Source organism: Penicillium cosmopolitanum (genome assembly GCF_028827165.1).
Source record: "Penicillium cosmopolitanum strain IBT 29677 chromosome Unknown utg000012l:1.0-3308103.0:1.0-3310761.0, whole genome shotgun sequence".
In the NCBI taxonomy this organism is placed as follows: Eukaryota; Fungi; Ascomycota; class Eurotiomycetes; order Eurotiales; family Aspergillaceae; genus Penicillium; species Penicillium cosmopolitanum.
In genome coordinates this window covers 2215317-2236921 of record NW_026622682.1, presented here as the reverse complement: position 1 = coordinate 2236921, position 21605 = coordinate 2215317, and the positions used below count along the sequence as shown (strand labels likewise).

The 21605-nt window shown below is 48.5% G+C and overlaps 7 protein-coding genes across 7 annotated transcripts; 3 read left to right on the top strand and 4 right to left on the bottom strand.

Annotated features, from left to right (window-relative positions):
- Window positions 1-1524: 1524 nt before the first annotated feature.
- N7509_013576 (high affinity methionine permease) lies at window positions 1525-3455 on the top strand (the record flags this gene model as incomplete). Its single annotated transcript, XM_056638213.1, has 6 exons — window positions 1525-1639; window positions 1707-1938; window positions 2016-2466; window positions 2527-2791; window positions 2848-3010; window positions 3062-3455. 6 exons carry the CDS (start codon window positions 1525-1527, stop codon window positions 3453-3455), a joined length of 1620 nt encoding a protein of 539 aa, XP_056481720.1.
- A 1100-nt stretch (window positions 3456-4555) lies between these two features.
- Window positions 4556-5527, bottom strand: aclF (extracellular proline rich protein; the record flags this gene model as incomplete). Its single annotated transcript, XM_056638212.1, has 1 exon — window positions 4556-5527. The coding sequence occupies one exon, from the start codon at window positions 5525-5527 to the stop codon at window positions 4556-4558; it is 972 nt and encodes a 323-aa protein (XP_056481719.1).
- Window positions 5528-6454: 927 nt separating this feature from the next.
- On the bottom strand, window positions 6455-7381 carry N7509_013574 (uncharacterized protein; the record flags this gene model as incomplete). Its single annotated transcript, XM_056638211.1, has 4 exons — window positions 6455-6636; window positions 6691-7030; window positions 7110-7180; window positions 7243-7381. The coding sequence occupies 4 exons, from the start codon at window positions 7379-7381 to the stop codon at window positions 6455-6457; spliced, it is 732 nt and encodes a 243-aa protein (XP_056481718.1).
- An 885-nt stretch (window positions 7382-8266) lies between these two features.
- On the top strand, window positions 8267-8680 carry N7509_013573 (uncharacterized protein; the record flags this gene model as incomplete). The annotated part of the gene is made up of 1 exon (XM_056638210.1): window positions 8267-8680. The coding sequence occupies one exon, from the start codon at window positions 8267-8269 to the stop codon at window positions 8678-8680; it is 414 nt and encodes a 137-aa protein (XP_056481717.1).
- A 1164-nt stretch (window positions 8681-9844) lies between these two features.
- On the top strand, window positions 9845-12037 carry N7509_013572 (uncharacterized protein; the record flags this gene model as incomplete). Its single annotated transcript, XM_056638209.1, has 1 exon — window positions 9845-12037. The coding sequence occupies one exon, from the start codon at window positions 9845-9847 to the stop codon at window positions 12035-12037; it is 2193 nt and encodes a 730-aa protein (XP_056481716.1).
- Window positions 12038-14251: 2214 nt separating this feature from the next.
- Window positions 14252-17281, bottom strand: atg1 (serine/threonine protein kinase ATG1; the record flags this gene model as incomplete). The annotated part of the gene is made up of 3 exons (XM_056638208.1): window positions 14252-14406; window positions 14463-17055; window positions 17156-17281. The coding sequence occupies 3 exons, from the start codon at window positions 17279-17281 to the stop codon at window positions 14252-14254; spliced, it is 2874 nt and encodes a 957-aa protein (XP_056481715.1).
- Window positions 17282-18377: 1096 nt separating this feature from the next.
- Window positions 18378-21140, bottom strand: N7509_013570 (putative phosphatidate cytidylyltransferase; the record flags this gene model as incomplete). The annotated part of the gene is made up of 2 exons (XM_056638207.1): window positions 18378-20515; window positions 20582-21140. The coding sequence occupies 2 exons, from the start codon at window positions 21138-21140 to the stop codon at window positions 18378-18380; spliced, it is 2697 nt and encodes an 898-aa protein (XP_056481714.1).
- Window positions 21141-21605: the final 465 nt, after the last annotated feature.

The following is a 21605-nucleotide window of genomic DNA, read 5'->3' as shown; positions in this document are numbered from 1 at the left end:
GTTCCCACATATGCATACCTATTGCTTATTACCTACTAATTATCTAGGAGCAGGCCTGACAGCGCCGATGACGTAGATTAATTAGCTATTTACGAGGATTACAACTGTTAGTTGGAATCGTCTCGTCTATGAGTATAATTTGGGCCCATATATATGATTTTCGCGAGCAGATCAAACCTGAAATCAAGTACGGAGTAGGATCACTGGAATTGATTAAATAGTGATATTTTTCTTCTTTGGATTTTTTTTTCCTGGTGTAGCCTATCGGGTCCATGCCTTTTATAACCAATAAATGCCATTAGGGCCCGGGGCTAGTACTGGGCATTCAGAATAATGACTATAAAAAGGCCCATATCTGATTCAACGGCATTTATCACCAACCTTTTAAATGTTTAGAATTTGCAAGTTATGTTGTCCCGTGTCTCCAAATTTGTAACTGGAAGATTTGCGTGTCTTGAATTTACTGGGATGTAAGTTCTCTAATTACATTTATGTATAGCTCTATGGGGTTTCGGCTTAGCTTTAGCCTACTTTAAGTATCGGGCTCGACTCACATACTATCTATACTCTGTACGATAGTCAATACAGCAAGTATAAAGGTACTAGTATAGAATCTTGAATTTTGACGTTCTAGGATTAGTCGAAGATACACTTTCGAGTACCAAGGGGCATGATGGCGTGCTTGACTTCCCTTCTTGGCAACCGGAAATTCTCTTTCTGGGCGGCTCTCGGCGGCTCTTGGAACCTCGTAGAGGTTGCCTGAGTCTAGGGTATCCATGTTAACTACAATATGGCGTAATATGTCGATATCTTATGTGGCGACCTATTAAAAAAGGGTAAGTAGTATGGTACGGAGTACGCCGAACCTTGAAATGAACAAGTGAAAGGGGCCAGAGAACTTTTTTTTGATTTGCTCAAGCTGGAACCATCTTTGCCAAGAAATTCTGGACCCTGAATGTCTATTTGATCGCACTTTTCCCGATTCTCTTCGGCCGCACCAGCTTTGGATAGCGGCTTCCCCGGTTTGACAGGAGTTACCGAGCTTTCAAATTTCTGTTTACATTCAGAGCCCGACGCGGTCATGTTTTTCTTATAAAATAAAAGAACTTTCATTATCTCATTTTATTCGGGGGGGTTTTTTTTTCTTCTACCACTCTCACTTTGACATTTATCGGCATACCGCTCCGCAAATCACTAGCTTCAACTCCAGCTAAAAAGCTACCCGTTCGCGCTATAAACAACGACCTTCCAATTTAGTCCATCGCCCAGCACATCGTATTCTAGAAGGATTTCTCGGCTGGTCAGGATATGTGCGGCAACATTCGACTTTTTTGTCTGGTGGCACGAGGTAGCATCCAAGTCAGCCCCGTCCCTATTGCATCACGTTTAGTGCCAGCACGCCATTTATATACCGTTGCTAACCGTGCCCAGATTCAAGTCATCATATATATACAGAAAGAACTTTGAGTTTCAAAAAGCTCTCGTAATATTGTGTCGCATAGATCGCAGAGCTCGCTGATCACGATGGCTGATCCAGCTGGCCCCTCTCTCGAGACAGGCGTCGTGAATAAATCACCTTTCACAGACACTAAAACTAGCGAAGAAGGTGCTCAACCAGCAGATGGAGTCACGGGTCTATGTATGCCTCACTCTTTCTTGTTTAGACTTGTCTATTATTGTTTCCGAGGCTGACCATGCGGATCTAGATGAGGGAAATGTGTTCGAAACATCCCCGGACAGTCGACGACAGATCGGCGTGTTTAGCGCGATCGCGCTGATCTTTAACCGGGTAGTCGGGACTGGTATTTTCGCAACCCCCAGTACGATCTTGAGTCTATCTGGCAGCGTCGGTCTTGCATTATTCATGTGGGTTATTGGTACTATCATTGCCCTGGCTGGAACAGCAGTGTACTTGGAATGGGGAACCGCGATTCCGAGGTAAGATCTGCATCCTCCCTGTATCTAATTCCTCAAGAGAAGAGAAGCTCCAAAGCTAACTAAATCCTCTCATCCAGAAACGGAGGCGAGAAAAACTACCTCGAATATATCTACAAAAAACCCAAATTCCTTGCCACGGCGATGTTCGCCGCCTACGCCTTTCTGTTGGGATGGGCCGCCAGCAATAGTGTTGTCTTTGGCGAGTATATCCTCAATGCCGCAGAAGTCGAGGTCGGCCGCTGGAATCAGCGTGGGATTGGACTGGCCTGCTTAACAACGGCTTTTCTCATCCACGCCTTTGCTTTGAAATGGGGTATTCGTCTGACGAACTTTCTCGGAGCGATCAAGTTGATTGTCATGTTGTTCATTGTTGTCAGCGGGTGGGTCGCTTTGGCCGGTCATACTAAGATTGAACCGCCGCATAATTTCAGAAACGCCTTTGAAGGGACAAAGGGGAGTGGCTACAGCATTGTTATGGCGCTATACAATGTCATCTGGTCATTCATTGGTTACTCCAACGCCAATTATGTGAGTGGTTAAAAAATAACCCGCCAGTCCAGATACTAGTACAACGCTAATCTGTTTTAGGTCCTGAGTGAGACGAAGAACCCAGTTCGCACATTGAAGATAGCCGCCCCAGTGGCTATTATCTCAGTCGGTATCCTGTACATGTTCGTCAACATCGCCTACTTTGCTGCAGTTCCAAAAGAGGAGATGCTCGATTCAGGAACTTTAGTTGCCGCGGCATTTTTCAAAAACATGTTTGGGAAGCAGGCCGAAAAGGCGATGTCAGTACTTGTGGCTCTATCTGCTTTCGGAAACGTACTGTCTGTTATCTTCTCCCAGGGCCGCAGTAAGTCTTCTATCCGCCTTATGCCATATATTTCAAAGCTAACGATATACTTCTAGTTGTCCAAGAGCTTGGTCGAGAAGGCGCACTGCCATTCTCGAAGATCTGGGCTAGTAACTGGCCATTAAATTCCCCTGCTGCTGGCCTGTTTGAGCACTGGGTTGTTTCCGCAATCATCATGCTTGCGCCTCCCCCCGGAGACGCATATAATTTCTTGCTCAAGTAAGCTCGGATTGAACTCGTGACTAGAAATCAGCGCTAACAAAATTATAGCCTTATTTCATATCCCCTCTCGATCATCAACGTCTTCGTCGGTGCCGGTTTAATTTACATTTACCTGACCCGGGAAAAGAACTTTCCGAACTGGTCACCAGCCATCCGAGCAACGCTCCCCGTGGCAATATTCTTCACGCTCTCCAACGTTTACTTGGTTATTGCGCCATATATTCCCCCGAGCGATGGCCAAAGTGTCTATGAAGATTTGCCATATTTCTTGCACTGTGTGGTCGCATTGGGTGTTTTTGCTTCAGGTGCTATCTATTATCTCTTTTGGGCAGTCTTACTACCCCGCTGGGGTGGATATGTCCTAGTCAAAGAAACAGTAGTAGATGCTGATGGATGGTCGCGCAGCGTGTTTACGCGGATCGATAGAAAAGGAGGTCGTTGAGGGTGACCTTTGGGATTAATTTGCTGAAGGGCCCAGGGTTTTCGAAGGCGTAAATTGGATTCGTTGCAATGGCGCGTATTATATATGGCTTAAGTCTAGATACATAATGTTCTTAGCGATATGGTTTAAAAGAGGAAGCGAGTGGGTACTCTATGGCTTGCTAGAGTTACTTTCCTTCGAGCTCTCATCTTGCGTAGCACTTTATAGTCTATCTATATCTATTATCTATTCTCTGTAGACTCCCGCATGACCCGAACTAACTCAACCCGAGCTTATCCGGACGGAGTTGGGGTTTGGGGTCAGAGTCCTTAACCCAGAACTACCCGCAAGAAACCACGGTTCTGCCGCAGTCTGGTAAGTTGTGGCCTGTGGTCCCCTCTCCGTATGCCGCATATACACGAGACATCGGAATGGAAGGTCGTGGTTTTAGAACACTATGGCTGAGGTAGATTTACTATCCTACGTCGACACAACTAGAGGCGCAATATCGGGGCCGGGTGTTGGCGTCAAAGATTGGGGTCTGGGGTTTGATGCACAGCTAACTCTATTAATACCATTGACGATATTAAATTTTGAGTGCCAAATAAGGCCGACGGGAGTAAGTCGGAAACCCAGTCCCAAGTCTCCGAGGTGTCATTTATGGTGATTTATCTCGGACCTGTTGCTAAGGGTTACAACTCCCATGCGCTGATATACTAAAGCGTGATATTCCCCGTTACTGACTGGTTTAATCAACGCCGCATGTTGAAGCCAAGAGTCATGTTCAGTTGACACAATATATGTTTTCCCCAAATAGTTACGCCATGCAGTAGGAATCTTCAAGTTTGTCCTTCGGTTCTTTCACAGTGATTAGCGAAAGTTCTAACAAGAAGAGGGGACATGAGAAGAAAGAATGTAGAGAAAACAGTAGACACAAGTTAAAATAGTGAAGAGAAAGAAAGCCAGGAGACTGGAATGGCAGCCATCAACCTCTTCTAGGTGCGCCAAAAAATGTACATAAAAAGAAATACATAAAGCCGACTTTTGCACTTATTAGTTAAAACAGCAGATGTGTCTGGTTGCCCGACTGTGTTATCCGATCTTATGAATCTGCAAATAAATCAATCGACCACTGGCTTAGGTAGAGAATGCTCGAGGCTTGCACCCTCCCCTTTGGCAATACCTCCCTGGTCACTAGGCTTAGGCACATCATCATCATACTTTGCATCATCTCCACTGGCAATTCCGGTACCTACAACCGGAGGCACAGAATCCTGAAGTGCTGCCTGCTCGCCATTAGCAATTCCATTTTGGACAGCGGGATTTGGCACATCTTCATCGAAATTTGCGCCATTCCCATCAGCAATCCCGTTCCCAGTCGCAGGAGGCACATTCTCCTGAAACGTTGCACTATTTCCTTTGGCTATTTCCCCAGGATCTGGGTTTTGATCATTTCCACTATCTGTTCCTGAACTCGGTTTCCCACACCCTGACGTGCAAGGAAGCCCGGCAAGGCCTTGCTTTCCATCGGCACCAGGAGAACCCTTAGGACCCTGGTCGCCTTGCTTCCCTTGCGGTCCCGATGGGCCTTGTGGTCCTGCCGGTCCTGTCGGTCCTGCCGGCCCCTGTGACCCTGCTGGCCCTGCTGGCCCTGCTGCTCCCTGTGCCCCTGGTAATCCCTGCAGCCCTTGTGGACCAACAGGCCCCTGAGGACAAACAGTACAAGACTGTTGTTGTCCAGGTTGTTGAACCTGCATGGGTGGCTGAACAGGCTGAGGCTGAGTGGCTGGCTGTACGGGTTGGGGTTGAGTGACTGGCTGTACAGGCTGAGGTTGAGTGACTGGTTGTACAGGTTGAGGTTGAGTGACTGGTTGTACAGGCTGAGGCTGGATAGGTTGAGGCTGAGTGATTGGCTGGATAGGTTGAGGCTGAGTGACTGGCTGTATCGGCTGAGGCTGGATTACTGGCTGTACAGGTTGAAACTGAATAAATTGCCCACCGGTCATAACCTGCGGATACGGTATCTGCGGCTGTGGCCCAACTCCATATAGCGGGCCTTGGCCACCCATATTCACGGCGCCGGGTATACCCATGTATGAAAGTTGCTGGTGTGGGAAGAAATTAGGCTGCTGGGGGAGGAGGTTTGGCAGGATAGGACCCCCAAGGGACCCCATGCATGGTCCACCTTGGCCAATTCCAGATTGAGGAAACCAATTTTGCATGCCCCCTATTGCTTGTTGCATTTGGTTGAAGCATGGTTGTTGGACTGGCTGAGATAGCGAGATGGGTGTGCATTGTGTGTTTGAGATGCAGATGTAAGGGGTTTGGGCGAAGGAAAAAACAATGAATATGAAGAATGCAATTGATCGCGTTGAAGCATATATGATCTTCATTTCCCTGTTAACATGGAGGGTTGGATAACGGATGGCAATATCCTGGATGTGGACTTGGTAAACTTGCAGTGACGAGAATGAGAAGCCTCAAAGTCGCAATTAAGTAGTGAGTATCTGTCTGCACTATGTAACAGATAAGTAGACACCCATAATAATTTCAACGAATGGTTAGAAGCCGAAAGCGGGCGTACAAAGTTTACAAGGGCAGTAGGATCGATATGACAAGACGGTAATTTCCGTGTCCGGGAACGCCACATACCACGTAGCATGCACGTTGCACAGAGAATCGGAGTGTGGGGGTATTACAACGCTAGTGTCTGATGAAGAACTGAATTGGTGACAAAATGAAAGAGCCAAAATGTTTCTATTGGCATTTTTAAATGTAATGGACTGCTTAATAAAGGTCAATGTGGGATACGGGGCGATGGAAAGACAGATATCAGAGATGAAAACGATCAATTCTCTGATGAAGAGACGATGATGGAATAAAAGAAAGCTAGCTGGGAAGAAACTATCTACTTCCCATCTGGCAGGGGAGAGTCTGCACTCAGCCCGACTTCCTCAACAGAAGCTCAATGGGAGCATTTTCGCTTGGTTTCTGATAAGAACTTTCTCTAAAAAGCGATCTTAACCATTGCTGTGTAGGACATAGCCATATTTGTCCTGCACAGGAATGACAGGAAGCTGCATACTCTTCTCATCAACTGGATTGAAAAACAATTTGTTCGCATAATCCTTGTATCTCTTCACTCGCTCCAACCCGTCTGGTCCAACACCATGAGGGAAAATGAAGATCTGTGGATGAGGACCTGTTGAGCGTCAGATATAACCATGGCATAGTATCAAGAGTCGATTTCACATACGCGGATCCTTGGAGTTTTCTCTGCTCTTTTTGTAATACTCCTGATAGTCTTGCATCACCTGGCCAAAATATGCATGAGCAGTGAATGCATTTTCGAAGACCAGAACCCATTTGGGACGAACATTCTGCCCGACACTCTGCATGCCATATGCATAGAACGAATTGAGGCGACCTGCTACCAGGTCCTCCTCCGCCTTTTGCTTCGTATTCTTCTCATTCTTTTGGTTCTCCTTGATTTTTTGTTTCTCCTCTTCGGCTGTACTGTTGTTCTCTTTGGCACGCTTTGCGGCCAGAACATCGATCTTTGCTTCACCTTGCTGACCTCCTACACCAACAATTTTCTGTTCGTGGTCATTTTATGAGCTTTTCTTTCTCGAGACTTTCATGTGATATGGTCATTTATCTCTAGATATAGCGTACCTTTTGATTGTCCAGGTCAAGATTGAGGATTTGATCAATACCAAGACCCTGAACAGTCTCTCCCAAACCTCCTGCCAAAATATTAATACAACTTTTATATATCTAGTACCAGTGTCGCGATGGGAGAGCTCACCTGCTCCACCAACTCCAGGTAAGGGTTTATCAAGCCCTCCACCACCTGCTGCCGGAAGATCTAAGCATCTCACTACTCCAGATAGAGGTGATATCAGTAGACCAAAGAAGGCGAGTTGGAAGTTGAAAAGAACACGCATTTTGCCTTAAAAGAATCCTTTGTTTGCACTCTAAACGGCAAGATCCGAGGAAGAAGCTCTGTATACCTTTAGTTCAGTATCCTTAGGATAACGTGTGGCTTATACCAGAAAAAACGGCACCAACGTGAAAAGGGCCAAAATCTGGCACAAGCCTACTACCAATTCACAGACGCTCCCTGTAGATTGTCATGAATCATAGAATATAAACAGATAGGTCACATCACACAACTTTGTGGACCCTGGAATCTAAATAAACGGTAAATTTGCTAAATGCACATTACCTTTTCATATGGATTACGTCTTTCTGAAGGTGAGTGAGCCTGCATGTGTCATTATAGGTTGTAAATAGGACGTAGCTGAGGGGATTTAGAGTGCTAAAACGTCATTTTCACTTTCACGCCACCTTGTATACATCTTGCTACGTCTGTTTTCAGTAGGATCGGCCGTGTCTAGACTCGACAGTGTCATAGACTTGTGTGAATAAATGTTGAAATAGACCCTTGGACCGAGCTGAAAGTCATACTACTCAATCCTGGGTCCGTGCGTAGCCCTTGATAGTAGGGCCCGGGTTTGGAATACGAAGGTATAACGTTGGGAGCGAATGCGGTTGCCCAGGTGTGACATATCATGACATCTCATCCGGAACTTCAACTGATAAGTTAAATTCTGGAAACGGATATGGCGGATACTTAGTACATGGGCCCTAGAGATGGAAGTATATCTCAGCGCATTCATTTCAATAGACCCATTTTCTCTCCTCAGCCACAAGGGTGTTCCTATCGCTTCATTTGCCCACCATTTCCCGAGCAAAAATGCAGGCCAATTTCAAGTCCCTTTTACTATGGACTTTTATTTCTGGTTTGCATAGTGCCACCGCGCAATTCTATGCTGGATGCATTGCCCCCCCTTGTTACCCACCAGGGTACGCGTCTTATTGCAGTGTTGTTCCCAATACGCCGTTATGCCTTAGTTCTGGGAATCTGGGAGGGCTGCCTCCTGGATGGAATGGCAATGGAATGGGCTACCCAGAGCATCACCACCATCAAATGCGGCCTCCGCCACCACATCCGCCGCTTGGATACCAGCCTCCTTATCCTGTGCAACACCCCTATCCACCACCTTTATACCCACCGCCTCCACCTACACCACCACCACCACCACCAGGATACCCTTATCCTTATCCTCCTCAATACCCTTATCCTTATCCTATTCACCCTCAGCCGCCGCGAGAACCAGATCACCCGCCAACTACCAGACCAATTTATGAACCAACTACCAAACCTTGTGAATGCCCTGTGAGCTCTGAGTGCAAGATGGGAGACAAAGGCGAGAAAGGAGAAAAGGGAGAAAAGGGAGAAAAGGGAGATACAGGTGAAAAAGGAGAATGTGACTGTAAAATAAACAAATGAGGGATTGTGGAAAGTAAATCTTCCACAATGCTTTTATCAGACTATCCTATATGCTGGCCCTTTGGCTGCGGGAATGCTAAAGTGCTTCTATCAGGCTACTTGAAAGAAAAAGCCGAAGAATAATCTTGATAATACTTAGTTAATGTAATAGGGAGAATAGCCTGCGAGGTATGAAATAGCGGTGTGACTAGGGGCCTATATGATATAAGACTACACTGCTTGCAGAAGCAAACAATCAGACTTCTTCTCCTCGTCTATCCCTAGTCTCCTCTCTACACTCCTACTATCCCCAAGTGGCTGGACCTGGTTCTCAGGAAGCCCCCCCGCTACAGTAGCTAATTGTCCTCGGTATGATGAGTCGATGATTTCATGGAAGCACCTTTGGTAGCGGTGGAGTCAGGCTGAACATATATGCAACCGGACGTGTATGGTAACTGGAACGAGTACTTACTGGGAAACACAATGTGACTTCTTGACCATATCGGATGTGACTTTATTCCCTCACTATATTATCATTACCTCATACTTCTTCCCACGAAGAGACCTGCTAAAGGGACATTACATGTAGAGTAGGACATGGTGCTTCTCAAGCTAGTGCTTCTATAGTGTCGGAAAACATTTTGTATAGAGCTGGCTTTCTATGCTACATTGTACATACGGTACAAATGCAATAGTGGTCACTGTTACCAATATCACTCAGCTTGCCTGGTTAATCATACATAGTGCCAATCATGATCCATGTACCATGGAACAGTGCCTTGGTGGATTGCTTTTACCTACCTGATTACGTGGGATACTCTCGCTAGTCTCACTGGCCTTAATTAAGACTGAGAAAAAAAGGACATTCCTATACATGAGCTACTTGCCACGGTAGTTTTGTTTCATGAGCTGAAACTTTCAAGTATCCTCGGACTTGACTGCTAGCTTATACCTGGCCTCATCATACAGTTCAACTATAGGTCTCTTCATTATGAAAGGGCCATTTGTTCTGTTGCTATCCATCAGCTGCATGGTCCAAGTACAGTTATGTGCATGTCGCTATCATGTACCTGTGATGCCTGGATTTTTATCAGGGCAAGATTGGTCGCACAGCCCAGGCTACAATTGTCACAATTCCGGGAATCAATTCCAGCAATTTTCTTCATACCCATACTCGTCAGCACCATTCCACCATGACCTTGAATATCAACATAATGCTTGCTGTCCTGGAAATGCGGGCACTTCGGCTTGGTCCGAGCATAGATTTGGAATGCCTTTGTGGCCTGCAAATCCCACCGGAAAGTCTCCATGGACATGGCAATGCGATCGTGATCTTTTTGGGCAATACCCGGACTATGGTTTCTCTTCCAGGCCTGGACACAGCACAGTATGGAACGATTACGGAGCCTGTAATGACAAAGTCCACAAAGCAGTAGCCATTTGCAGAGCTGAAGAGACGGAAAGCTGTAAGAAACAGATGGCAAATCTGGAACAGAAGCTTCGTGAGCACTGTACAAAAGCTATCGAGAATACATGCAAGAATAACTTCAGTCGACCTCAGTCTGGGGATGACTGCAAGGAAAATTGCAAAAAGGAAAAGGCTTCTTTGGAAGATCGACTTCAAGCACAGTGTGCAACTGCACAATTGAACGCAGCAACAAAATGCAAGAGCGACCAAGATACGATGACTGAAGGGTACCGAAAATCAAACAAGCTGCTCGAGGAGGAGAATGAGAGGTTAAGAAAGCAGAACGACGAACTTGCGCAAAAGGCAAAGGACGATCAGAAGACCAAGGAGGCGTTTCAGCAAGAGAATGATCGACTGAAGAATCAAGAGGACGAGAACGCTCAGAAGTTAAAGGACAACCAGAAGGCCAAGGAGAAGCTCGAACAGGCCAACGAAGCACTTGAGCAGGAGAACAAGAGATTGAAGAAGCAGAACAATGAATATGTGCAAAAGGCAAAGGACGATCAGAAGGCAAAGGAAAATTCCGAGCGAGACAACGAAGAGCTCGAACAAGAGAACAAAAAGTTGAAGAAGCAAAACGATGAACATGCACAAAAGGCAAAAGACGATCAGAGGACCAAGGATGAGCTTGAGCAGGAGAACAAAAATTTAAAAAAGCAGAATAACGAACAAACGCAAAAGGCAAAAGACGAACAAAAGGCCAAAGAAGATCTCGAGAAAGAAAACGACAGATTGAAGAAGCAAGAGTGGAAGGACTCCCAGAAAGCAAAAGATGACCAGAAGGCTATGGAAGACCTCAGGGAAGAGAATGACAGATTAAAGAAGCAAGAGGAGAAAAATTCTCAGAAGACAAAAGACGACCAGAAAGCTATAGAAGAGCTCAAGAAGGAAAACGACAGATTGCAGAAGCAAGAGGACAAGGACCCGCAGAAAACAAAAGACGACCAGAAAGCCATGGAAGACCTCAGGGGAGAAAATGACAGATTAAAGAAGCAAGAGGAGAAGAATTCCCAGAAAGCAAAAGACGATCAGAAAGCTATGGAAGAACTCAAGAAAGAAAATGACAAATTGAAGGCAGAATCGGGACCAGGGCAACAACTCAACAAAACCGCTTCTCAGCCCAACTCCTCAAACTCCGAGCTTGCAGCTTTCTCTGGAAAACGTTGTCCATCACTGCACGGTGAAAAAGCAACAGTATTTGGTGTAACATACGAAGCCTTCTGCGGCGCTAGACCCCGTGGTCGATACACCGATAACTACATCAAGCCGAAGAACCTTGGGGACTGCATGGCGGCCTGCGCAGTTGACCGAAGTTGCCAAGGAATTTACTATGAGACTTCCCTCGCCCGGTGTCGGATAACAATGGATTGGGATAATCCTCCACGCATGTGGGCGGATAGTTCAGAATTTAGTCTCGTTCCTGTTGCTCCCAGGGAGGGAGGCATCGGTACCACGACACCAGACATCCCTAGTATTTTAATCAAAGATGAATACAGGAATTTTGCCGGTTGCCCAGATACTGATGGCATGGTTGTTTCCGTTGGGTCACTTCAGTTCCGGGTCCACTGCAGAAAATACCAGCCCAAGAAGCATATTGAAGAACTGGGTTCGTCGCTTGAACTTAGCGGGATGCTGGCTATCTGTGCTCTTAACCCAGGTTGTCAAGGTATTGCAAATTATGCCAGCACCAGATATATGATTGCAGAGCATGAAAAATTGCCGGAAAGGACGGGGAATTCGGATCTTGTGAAGGAGTATGATTGGGTTGTCATGTTGACAGAGCCGCGAGTAGCAACATGATTGGTATAGGTGATATTTTGGAAGCTTTAAATTCTAATTAATATGTTTCTTTCATTATGAAAAGTAGATCAGTCAAACAAGAAGTCCAATTCTTGTTTCACCGACATATTACTCAAAATTATGGGACTCTCAAGTTTTAATTCTATCCGGTATCTACTAGTACTGGTACAAAACCCAGGATGTTGAGTATCACGGCCCCCAACTAACACGCAGTAAGCGTTTCAGCAACCCGAGCACTAGTAATAGTACTACACTAAGACTCAGAGACCAGAAACTTCCTACCAGCTTACTCTCAAATCATCATACTACTGCTAGTATGTTGTCGGGATCGCCAACTGGCCTTCCTTATACATTTTGTACGGCGGAAATCACTCATAGGTCGGTGACGCTTTTGCCAACTGGACAATGGGGCCACGCATTTTTGCTTGACTTGCTTTCTGATAAGCGCTTTAACTGTATTTACTTGAAGGTAGCATCAGTTTAGCACGTCCGCATGCCCCCGGGGAGGCCTCGGACAGGGGTTAGTGCCCCCCCCCCCCCCCGGCCGGACGTTAAATAATACCACCACCACCACTGCTAGTATGTATTCCATGTTATATCTACATGTGTACCCATGGATGTACACCGTAAGCAAGATGCCTTGGTACTTTTATGAATCAAGAGGGATATAAAAGACGCAAGAACATCCATCCACTCCATGAAGAACATACCACTAAGAACAGCATAACTTGAAAACGCAACAATCACAGTTCCCCAACGGTCACAACTCCCCAAAGTCGAAAACATCCATTTTATCTCCCACTTCAACATGAAATTTCTCGCTCTCGCATTCCTGGCAATCGCCTCTTTGGCCATCACCTTACCGACTACCGGCACCGCTACTGCTATTGGAGAATCGGGTCTCGAAAAAGATGTGACTGCGTTAGTCTCCCTCCTTTCTCCCTTCCAAGAAAATCCCTCATATTGGTGCATGCTAATGATACCTAATAAACACCTCCAGCACGCTGAACTAGCCTGCAAAAAAGGATGTCATATTTTCGAGGAGACTCCAGGCGCTCCCGTTTCTGAGACTTTCTGTAAGGCCGGTTGCTCTGATGTATGGGGGTGTGGTGTGAATGAGTGCTAGGTCGTTACTTGCTGAAGTTGAGGATGGTGTGGGCGTGAACCTAGGACTTGGATTTGCCTGTTCAACACAGCTAAACCAAGTCTGTTTGACCTGACCTGTCCGTAGCCAGTTTTTAATCTTCAGACTTGGTACTGCACTACTAGTAGTAACTACTAGTTAGTAGCCGGTTGCACGAAGATGATAGGATTTGAGAGAAATATAGGTTTATTATAGATGCACAGAACTGCAAGCTTCTAGAATAAATCAATCTCATCTACTAGGTATATGCATAAGAACCACCAGTATCAGCTCGGGGTCCAATCCAATCCAACTTCCAAGGTTTCTAATCTAGTACATTTAACTCGAGCGCGTCTGCGGTAGACAGGCTGGACAGAAAAACAACTTGAAGTCCCCTCAGCCTCGGCAATGCGGAGGAAATTGAATTTGAACCCGGCCAACTGTCCCGGAGGAAACATGAGCCTGTCAGATCGACATCTAATAACTTGAATCAATAGTAGTTATTCATGTAGACCATCTGGCTAAGACGCCGGTGGTAGTGTGGGTATCATTGGAAGGACCTTAAGGGTACTAACCAGAAGCACGCTTCTAGCCGACATTCAAGGAATTAATTCCACATCGAGAAGAGAACAAAATGTTTAAAAAGAGTAATCAAAAAAGGAACAAAACAAAGTGCCAGTCTGTATAACCTCCCAAGAACAACGCCAGTTAATAATAAGAAAAGAATCAGGCGCAAAAAATTCCAAAAATCAAGAATCCAAGAAAGAAAGAGAGAAAAAAATAAAAACTCCTTGTCCCCTCGTGCAGTGGGATATATGGCGGACGAACAAGATGTGACCGGATAGCATCATGAACATGAAGATTAGTATCTCTACCAAATGAGAGATGAGAAAGTGTGTCAAAATTGGACCAAAAAGCAGGACCAAGGGATCAAAAAGGCTTATATGGCATGAATCAAAATGTTGCGTTGCGCTGCGAAGCGCAAGGTAGAAAGGTTAGGATATCAGTGAGACAGAAGGCGGAAATGGCTTCCTAATTCACCAGGAATTTCTCGTTGATAGTACCTAAGTAAGAAGAAATTTACAGCGGGTTTAACGGGGTGGTGTGGCTTGTGATACGGGGACCAAGTTGGATGTGGGCATTCGACCGGTACTGGCCATTGTGGGAGTTGGCGCCGATGCACGCTTTGACAAGATAGCCAGCTTCTTGCGGAGAGCACCCAGGCGAGTGCGCATGCTCGACACCACTGGTCTTGTGTTAGTAATTGGTTGCACGTTAGAAAGAGAGGGATGGGAAACTCACTCTTCACCACGACCTGTCGATCCTCCCCTTGTAATGCATCTAGTGATGACTTTTCGCTGCCTTGGAATGAGCTTCCGCTGGAGAATCGGAGTCCATCGTCCTCGAGTACAGCCTCCAACATTCGAATAGCAGTGACGTAGGCAATCTCGCAGCCTGCAAGGTCTTCACTCGTCAACTCGTTGATAGCAGCGGCTCGGCTCATCTCCAATGCACGGTCGTACATGAGCTTCTCTGCCGTGACGCCAGGGCTGACTACCACGTCGGCTGAGCCACTTGAGGTAGCAGTGGACCCAATCGAATGGTTGTTGGGGTGGCCAGGGTGGTCGAGAGGCAACCTCTTCTGACCCTCGATGAGCCTTAAGCGCACAAACTCGGCCTTTTCCAAGACCTCGTTGAATCGGCTGCGTACCCACTGGACCACGTTGTTAATGCGAGTGCCAGCAAGTGCACTGGTTCCGTCACCGCGAGTACCGGAATCCCCGTAGGTTTCCTCTCGGTTTTTGCGTGACCACCAAGAACCCGCGATGTCCATCGATTTGGCGAGTAGCGACAGAGCCTTGACGTAGAGAACCAAGGCCTCTTCAGAGAGAGTCACGATAGCATCAACCGTCAGTCCATCATCACCAGTATCGCCCGGGTCGGCATTTGCGGATGGGTCGCCATGTGCTGAGGGAGCCAATGGAATAAGCTGCTTGTACTTCACTTCGGCAAATCCGTAGACAACATCACTGCGAGTGGCACACTCCTCGATCACCTGTACTGTCTTGTAGTCCTCATCGAGAGCCGCGTTTGGCTTGGCCCCTTCGCCCATAATCATCAAGTTAGGTTGTCCAGCCGGATAGGCCGGGAAAGGATTATAGGCCAAAGGTGGTGATCTTCCTCCCTTGGTAACAGCCAATGGAGGAGAGAAGCCCATTCCAAACAAGCGGCCGCTGGCCATGTTAAGGGCTTTGGAGATGGCTGATGTCGCAGAGGATGGGCTCTGCCCATACCGTCGCTCATAGGAGTGTTGGCGCTGGTGGGTTGAATCTGCCCGGGCTCTTCCAGAAACAATCTGCATAGCTTTGGAGTTGGCATTATGGGGAGATGTCGATGCAAGAGTTGGCAATCCTTGAGTTGTTGCACGCCGAGATACATTTCCACTTTGCCCCCGAGTGAACGCTCCTTGGATTCGGGGACTATGAGCCAGCTCATCTGCAAATGCATTGACCTCTACCGCACGCTTTTCTACCACAACGTAGTCCCGTTCAAATGCCACCTCTTGGGCCGCCCGATCACGTTCCTCAGCCGTCTGGGCATCTTCAATCGTCTTGGTTGGGCCGGAATATGTGTTTCGAGATCTTTGTCGCTCCATAGCGGCCGCAGCGTTGCGATCCACAAGCTCTTGTCGGCCTGGAGCGGTGACATGAGAAACAGGATTCGGTCGATGCGGTGGTGTTCCTCGGGTTTGATCTTTAGGAGAACCTGAGACAGGTCGATCTGCGCTTCCCACGCGGCGCATAGGTGAAGCACTGGGTGGAGTATCTGATTTTTGCCGTGAAGAGGTCTGTCTATGTGACGTCGGATAGGCGAATGTTTCCTCTGGCTCATTGGGGTAAGGAGAATCTGTTGGTTTTGTTTCGATAGGAGCGGGTATGTCTGATCGCGAATTGGTTCGTGAGGGCCCTGGGACATGGGCGGGGGTCGCAGATGGTCGTCGAGGCAAGTCATCAGGCAAAAGGCCTGGGATTGGCTCTGTGATCACTCTGTTGAGGAAGAATTCGGGGAAGTTCAATCTTTCAACCGGGTTGCGTTTCAGTAGACCGCGAATCAAGCTCTTGATATCATCGGTAGCTGTGCTATCTTCTGGGAACCGAATTCGGTCCTCTCCCTTTTCAATCTTGCGTAGCAATTCGACGTGGTTCGTCGCTCGGAACGGGGGTCGTCCTACTACCATCTCATATAGCACAGTACCGACGGACCAGAGATCAGCCTTGGCGTCATACTTCTCATATCGTAGAATCTCTGGTGCCATATAGAGTGGCGACCCGCACAGAGTCTCTGCCAGGGAAGTCGCGGGTAGTGATCGAGCAAAGCCGAAATCCGCAATCTTCAGCATAGGTAATGTCTCCAGCCCCGTCGTCGGATCGTAAGAGTTATCACTGCCCTTGTATGGAACGATGTGTGCTGACCCCTCCCGATAAGAAACAGGAGCCGGGCAAAGAAGAAGATTCTGTGGTTTAATATCTCGATGAATGAGGTTTCGATCACGTAAGAACTTGAGGGCACTGGCGAGTTGTTTGAGGAAATGTCGAACCACGACTTCGTTCAAGGCGCCGCTCGGTGCATTTGGATATTTTTTGATCATTTCCCGGGTATATGAATGATCAAAGAGGCTTTCTCGTTTCTTGATGAACTGCGATAGATCTCCCAGCGCGCAGTATTCCATGATCAGGTGAATGTGTTGTGTGGATTCATGGCAGTCGATCAGGGCGACGATGTGTGGGTGCTGGAGACCCTTGAGAATATCGATTTCGGAGGAAAGGTTGTCCTTCAACTTCTTGTTGAGCTTCGCGAGGTTGACGGACTTTATGGCGACGAAGGTCTTGGTTCTCTGGTAAATGGGGGGGAACTCGTTAGCTCAAACATCCCGTTCAAAGAAACCAGCACAAAGGCAACCCGAGAAAGCTCAAGGAGAAACATGCATGACTCACATTATGCATACCCTGATAGACCGTTGCGAAACTCCCACGGCCGATCTCCTCGAGGCGAGTATAGCGACCGATGGTCATCCTGGGGTGAGAGGCATCTCGTGACCTCCGAGAATGTTGAGTGGCCATGGCTTTCACCGCAGTTCACACTGCTTGCACTTCCCGCGGAGGGGAATAGATCAAAGTCGAACCAAGCCCCGATAACCACAACTACCGCAGCAGAAATAGAGACAGTCGACGCAAGATGAGGCCCATCAGGGGAGCCGTTAAGGCAGAGAGAGTGGTTGATTGCAGCTGCGGGCAAACTTGGGAAGGGAAGAACAAGGAACCGCCGGGGAGAAGGTGTGGAAAGATGGCAAGAGAGCGAGGGAAGTGCCGTGGAATGAAACCGGTGACTTCCGCAACAGCCCAAAGTCGATGAAAGTGGATGATGTAGGATCGATAAGGTAGATCAGCCAAAGATGGGGCTTGTCAAAACACCGGCGATGAATCAGAAAGCGGTGAGGGAACGATGATGTATAAGAGAAGACGAAGAAGATGGGGAAGACGGGAGAAGATGCAACAAGCCAACAGGGGAGGAGCAAGTAGTATAGAAGCGGAACCAAAGTTTGGAGTGTCTGGAGGCAAACTGGGGGAAAGTGAAGAATACCTAATGGGGGAGGACGATGATGTGATGCTTCGACTGGACCAAGGGACGACCTGAGGGGGGGGCGTGACCTGATAACGAGTGACAGGCGGTCAGGAGGGCGGGGAGATGACGAGTCGGAAGTACCTTGGGATCAGGGAAGGGGGATAGAATGGAGAAAAGGGATAATTTAGAGTGATGATGGAAGAGGTGGAGAAGGAGAAGAAGATGAAGAAGGAAAGAAGTAGAGAAGAAGAATAGAAGGGAAAGGGAAAAGGAGAACCCCGTGAGCTGTCGGGGCAGGGACGAGGCAAAATGGAACCCAATTGGGAAAGAACCGGGGAGAGTGATTAGATAAGGACCGATTAGATAAGGCGATCAGCGGTCCCAGGGGTACCCCTAAGGTAAGGTAGGACTGCCCCAGGGTGCGGAGGCTATACTTTGTTTACTAGTATAGTATAGTATAGTATGGTATATACTTAGGGTCCTGGCGATATAATATATCTCATTTGTATCATGATGGATATCAATTCTAGTATATACATACTACAGTACTATACTGCATAGCAGAAGCCATATCATACATCTCTCATACATCTACTACACCCCCAGCCCCCGCACCAACAGCCACAGCACCACCGGCACCACCACGTTATCATTACAGCCAGTGAGAATCGCCTCCGTGGCACTAGTTCCGCAGGCCGCTAACACTGCCTTGCAGCCTATCCACACCCACTCCGCGCAAGACCAGCCCGTGGACGCCGACTCCGAGGCTGATTCGGCCCCCGCCATCGGCCAGCCGCCCACCATCAGCCAGGCACGAACCCCCAGCAATCCCACCGATACCGCTACTGCAAAGGCCACACTCCCCTCCAGCGACTTGCCACCTCCCCAGAACCATTTCAGCCGCCCGTACCGACGCCCCACCAGCGACGCCGCCGCGTCGCCCATTCCCACGCAGATCACCCCGCTGACCATGCTGACGTCTCGCGTCGGCACCTCCCACCCGACCCAGGCACCTTCTCCTGCCCTCGTGAGATCAGCCAGCGACAGCCAGAGCGGGATTGAGCATCCGATGAGAAGAAAAACATGCGAGACAATGACCGGACCACGGTGATCCCGACCGTCCACATACGGGGCGAGGAAATAAGTCAATGGCCGGGAGATCGGAGGCAGTTGGGACGCTCGGAATAAATCCAGCAAAAGGAAGATCGATAGGACGAGCACAAGTGCCAGGGAGCAAAAGGCTGGGTCCACAAACACCGTAGGCAAAAACATCAGCACCATCATCCCGTGGAAGACCTTCCGTCGCGTGTCGACTTCGGCCACGGCGCTGAGCTGGAAAACCACCGCCAGTCCGAGCACTATCACACATAAACAGTATGCCATGAGGAGAAGGCGAGTATTGGCCGGGCCAAATGTCGTCTGTCGGAGATGCTCAACCCATCCGAGCCAGCAGGAGGCCGTCTCCATCACGGATTCGGGCCGAGGTGGCAGCTGGATCCAGTATTCCAAGTTCAACATGAGTACCCAGAAACGAACGCTGGATATATTCCCCAGCAGATAACCAATTGCCCATCCGAATGGATCTTGTCCCTGTAGAGCTCGCTCGGCCACATATTTTCGGATGGGTCCCATGATGATGGCCACGGATATAACGTAGACATAACTAGCGTAAACCCACTTGCGGACCTGCGCCTGGGCTGCAGTCAATGATAAGAATGAGGTAAGACCGGGGCCCATGAGCTTCTTGCGTCGGCCGCCCGGGGTAGTGCGGACCCGCTCTTCTTGAATCACATCTTCAAAAGTCGAGATCGTATGGCGACGTGCGCGTCCCGTGCGACCGTGCCGCTCGAAGGCCTCTTCCGCACTGATGTTATCGATCGCTGAGCTGGGTGCTGGTAGTGGTGGAATCGGTTCACGAACATCTCGTGTCGTCTTCACTTTCCGTAGCCTGCGTACACTGCCAGGCCCGTCGCTGTCCGATGAGGGTTCGTCAGAGAACGCGGTCCCGCTGAGTCTCTGGCAAAGTCGGTGGTCCATTAAATTGAGCAATTTCCGTGGTGATTGCGAGTCCTTGAGCGAGCGGCGGAATTTCCAGCTGGGAATACGAGCCAAAATAATCTCCCAGCGCAGGATGTGTCGGCATGACACAAATATACACATTCCACCGAGCCATAATAGGGCCTTCAGGATCTCCGCTTGGGGGGATGCCGCGAACAAATATAAATTGATAAGAGCTGTCGTCAAAAGCTGTAACTCGGCGGGAAGAAGGCTTGTCGTCAACAAAAAGTCTAATGTGGGTATCAACGCTTGATGCAAAGGAAATAGAAGAAGCAACGATTCCGCTTCATGTCCACGGAGGATGAGCGGCTTGGGAATGGTGTTGTCGAGAGAGAAGTGTTCGGATATGAGGACTGGGACCACAGCAACTATCCAGTGAGGTATGCTGAGACCATTGATCCAGCCGTGCAAAGGGATCACCGGCGCTGGAAGAGAGGCCAGACCGAGGATGATATTCGGCATAATCAGCGCCGGACGGTGGTTTGTGAGGGACAGTGCGACAAATATCGGGACGAGAGGTGGGTATAGAAGTGGCGCGGGGTCAAAACTCGTTGGTATAGAGAAAAAGGCGCGTTTCGAGGACCATGCGTGCCATCGTCTGCGGTTCGAGATGCGGAGGAGGAAAGGGTAAGAGCCGTAAAGGCCGATTATTATAAGAGTATATGTGAATAGTTCTAAAGAGAATAGTTAGCAAGCCGTACACATCTACTCTGCGACTCATAGTGAGCTTCTTCAAGTACCTTTCTTCCACACCCAGGCTAGTGAACGTGTCTCTTTTGGCAGCAAGACGACCACGCCCACCGATAAGAGCAGTGCGGTCTCCATCAATCGCCGCAATACCTCGACCCGTCGTTGCTGTTTCAACCGTTGTGCCTCGAGTGCATCCTCTTCGGCGTCCTCCTCGGAACTCCTCCGCGAACCGCGCGACACTTGCCGTACAATTGACGGCCATGGTTGGAGATGAGGCAGCCACGCATCACCATCGAGGGCGCCATTCACGCCAGAGCGTAGACCCTTTCTAGGTCGGATCGGTGGCGCTGGTAATCCTCTTAATATACCTGTACTCTCATCGTCTGCCTCCGTGCCGCTGTCGCTCGGTGTCCGTGATGGTTTCGAGTAAGATGGGGGCCGGAGAAGGTCACCCTGTTCGGAGGGAGTTCGCGATATAGGGTTTCTGCTGCGGTGATAGGGATGTGGAGAGCGAGTGAATTGTCGCAAATTATCGGTATTTGGATCGGAAGATGCAGGTGTATTGCTGCGAACGATCACCTCTTCCTCGTGGCCCCGCGAAGAACTCATAGCGCCATTCCTAGGACGAGGGGTGTAGCATGCCGGGGAGAGGTGAGGGAGGAAGTAGTTGAAATCAGGGAATCAAATAGGATATCAATCGTAGTGCACACGGTCTGCGCACACGACTTTCTCTGTGCTTGGTGCGAGTCAAATGTCCAGGACGGAGGTTGCAGTTGGATGCGGCCGGATGTGTTGTTTCTCCACGCGGCCGGGCGCTGCGTATCACATGCTTGGACCCACCGCATGACATCGCTGCCTCTTTTTGGCCCGCCAAATTTATCGAACCACTCTGTCCCGGTCGATTGGGAACAACCACGTCGTGCGATTATACCCAGGGGTTTCTCAGTGGCCTGTTAATCCCTCCGAAATGCTACATCTTCGAAAATGACCTGCTGTCAGCCAATTGTGACTCCCGCCCTGGAGAACAGCTGCCTCAAGATATCTCGATTGGCCACGGGATGGAATATCATTTCG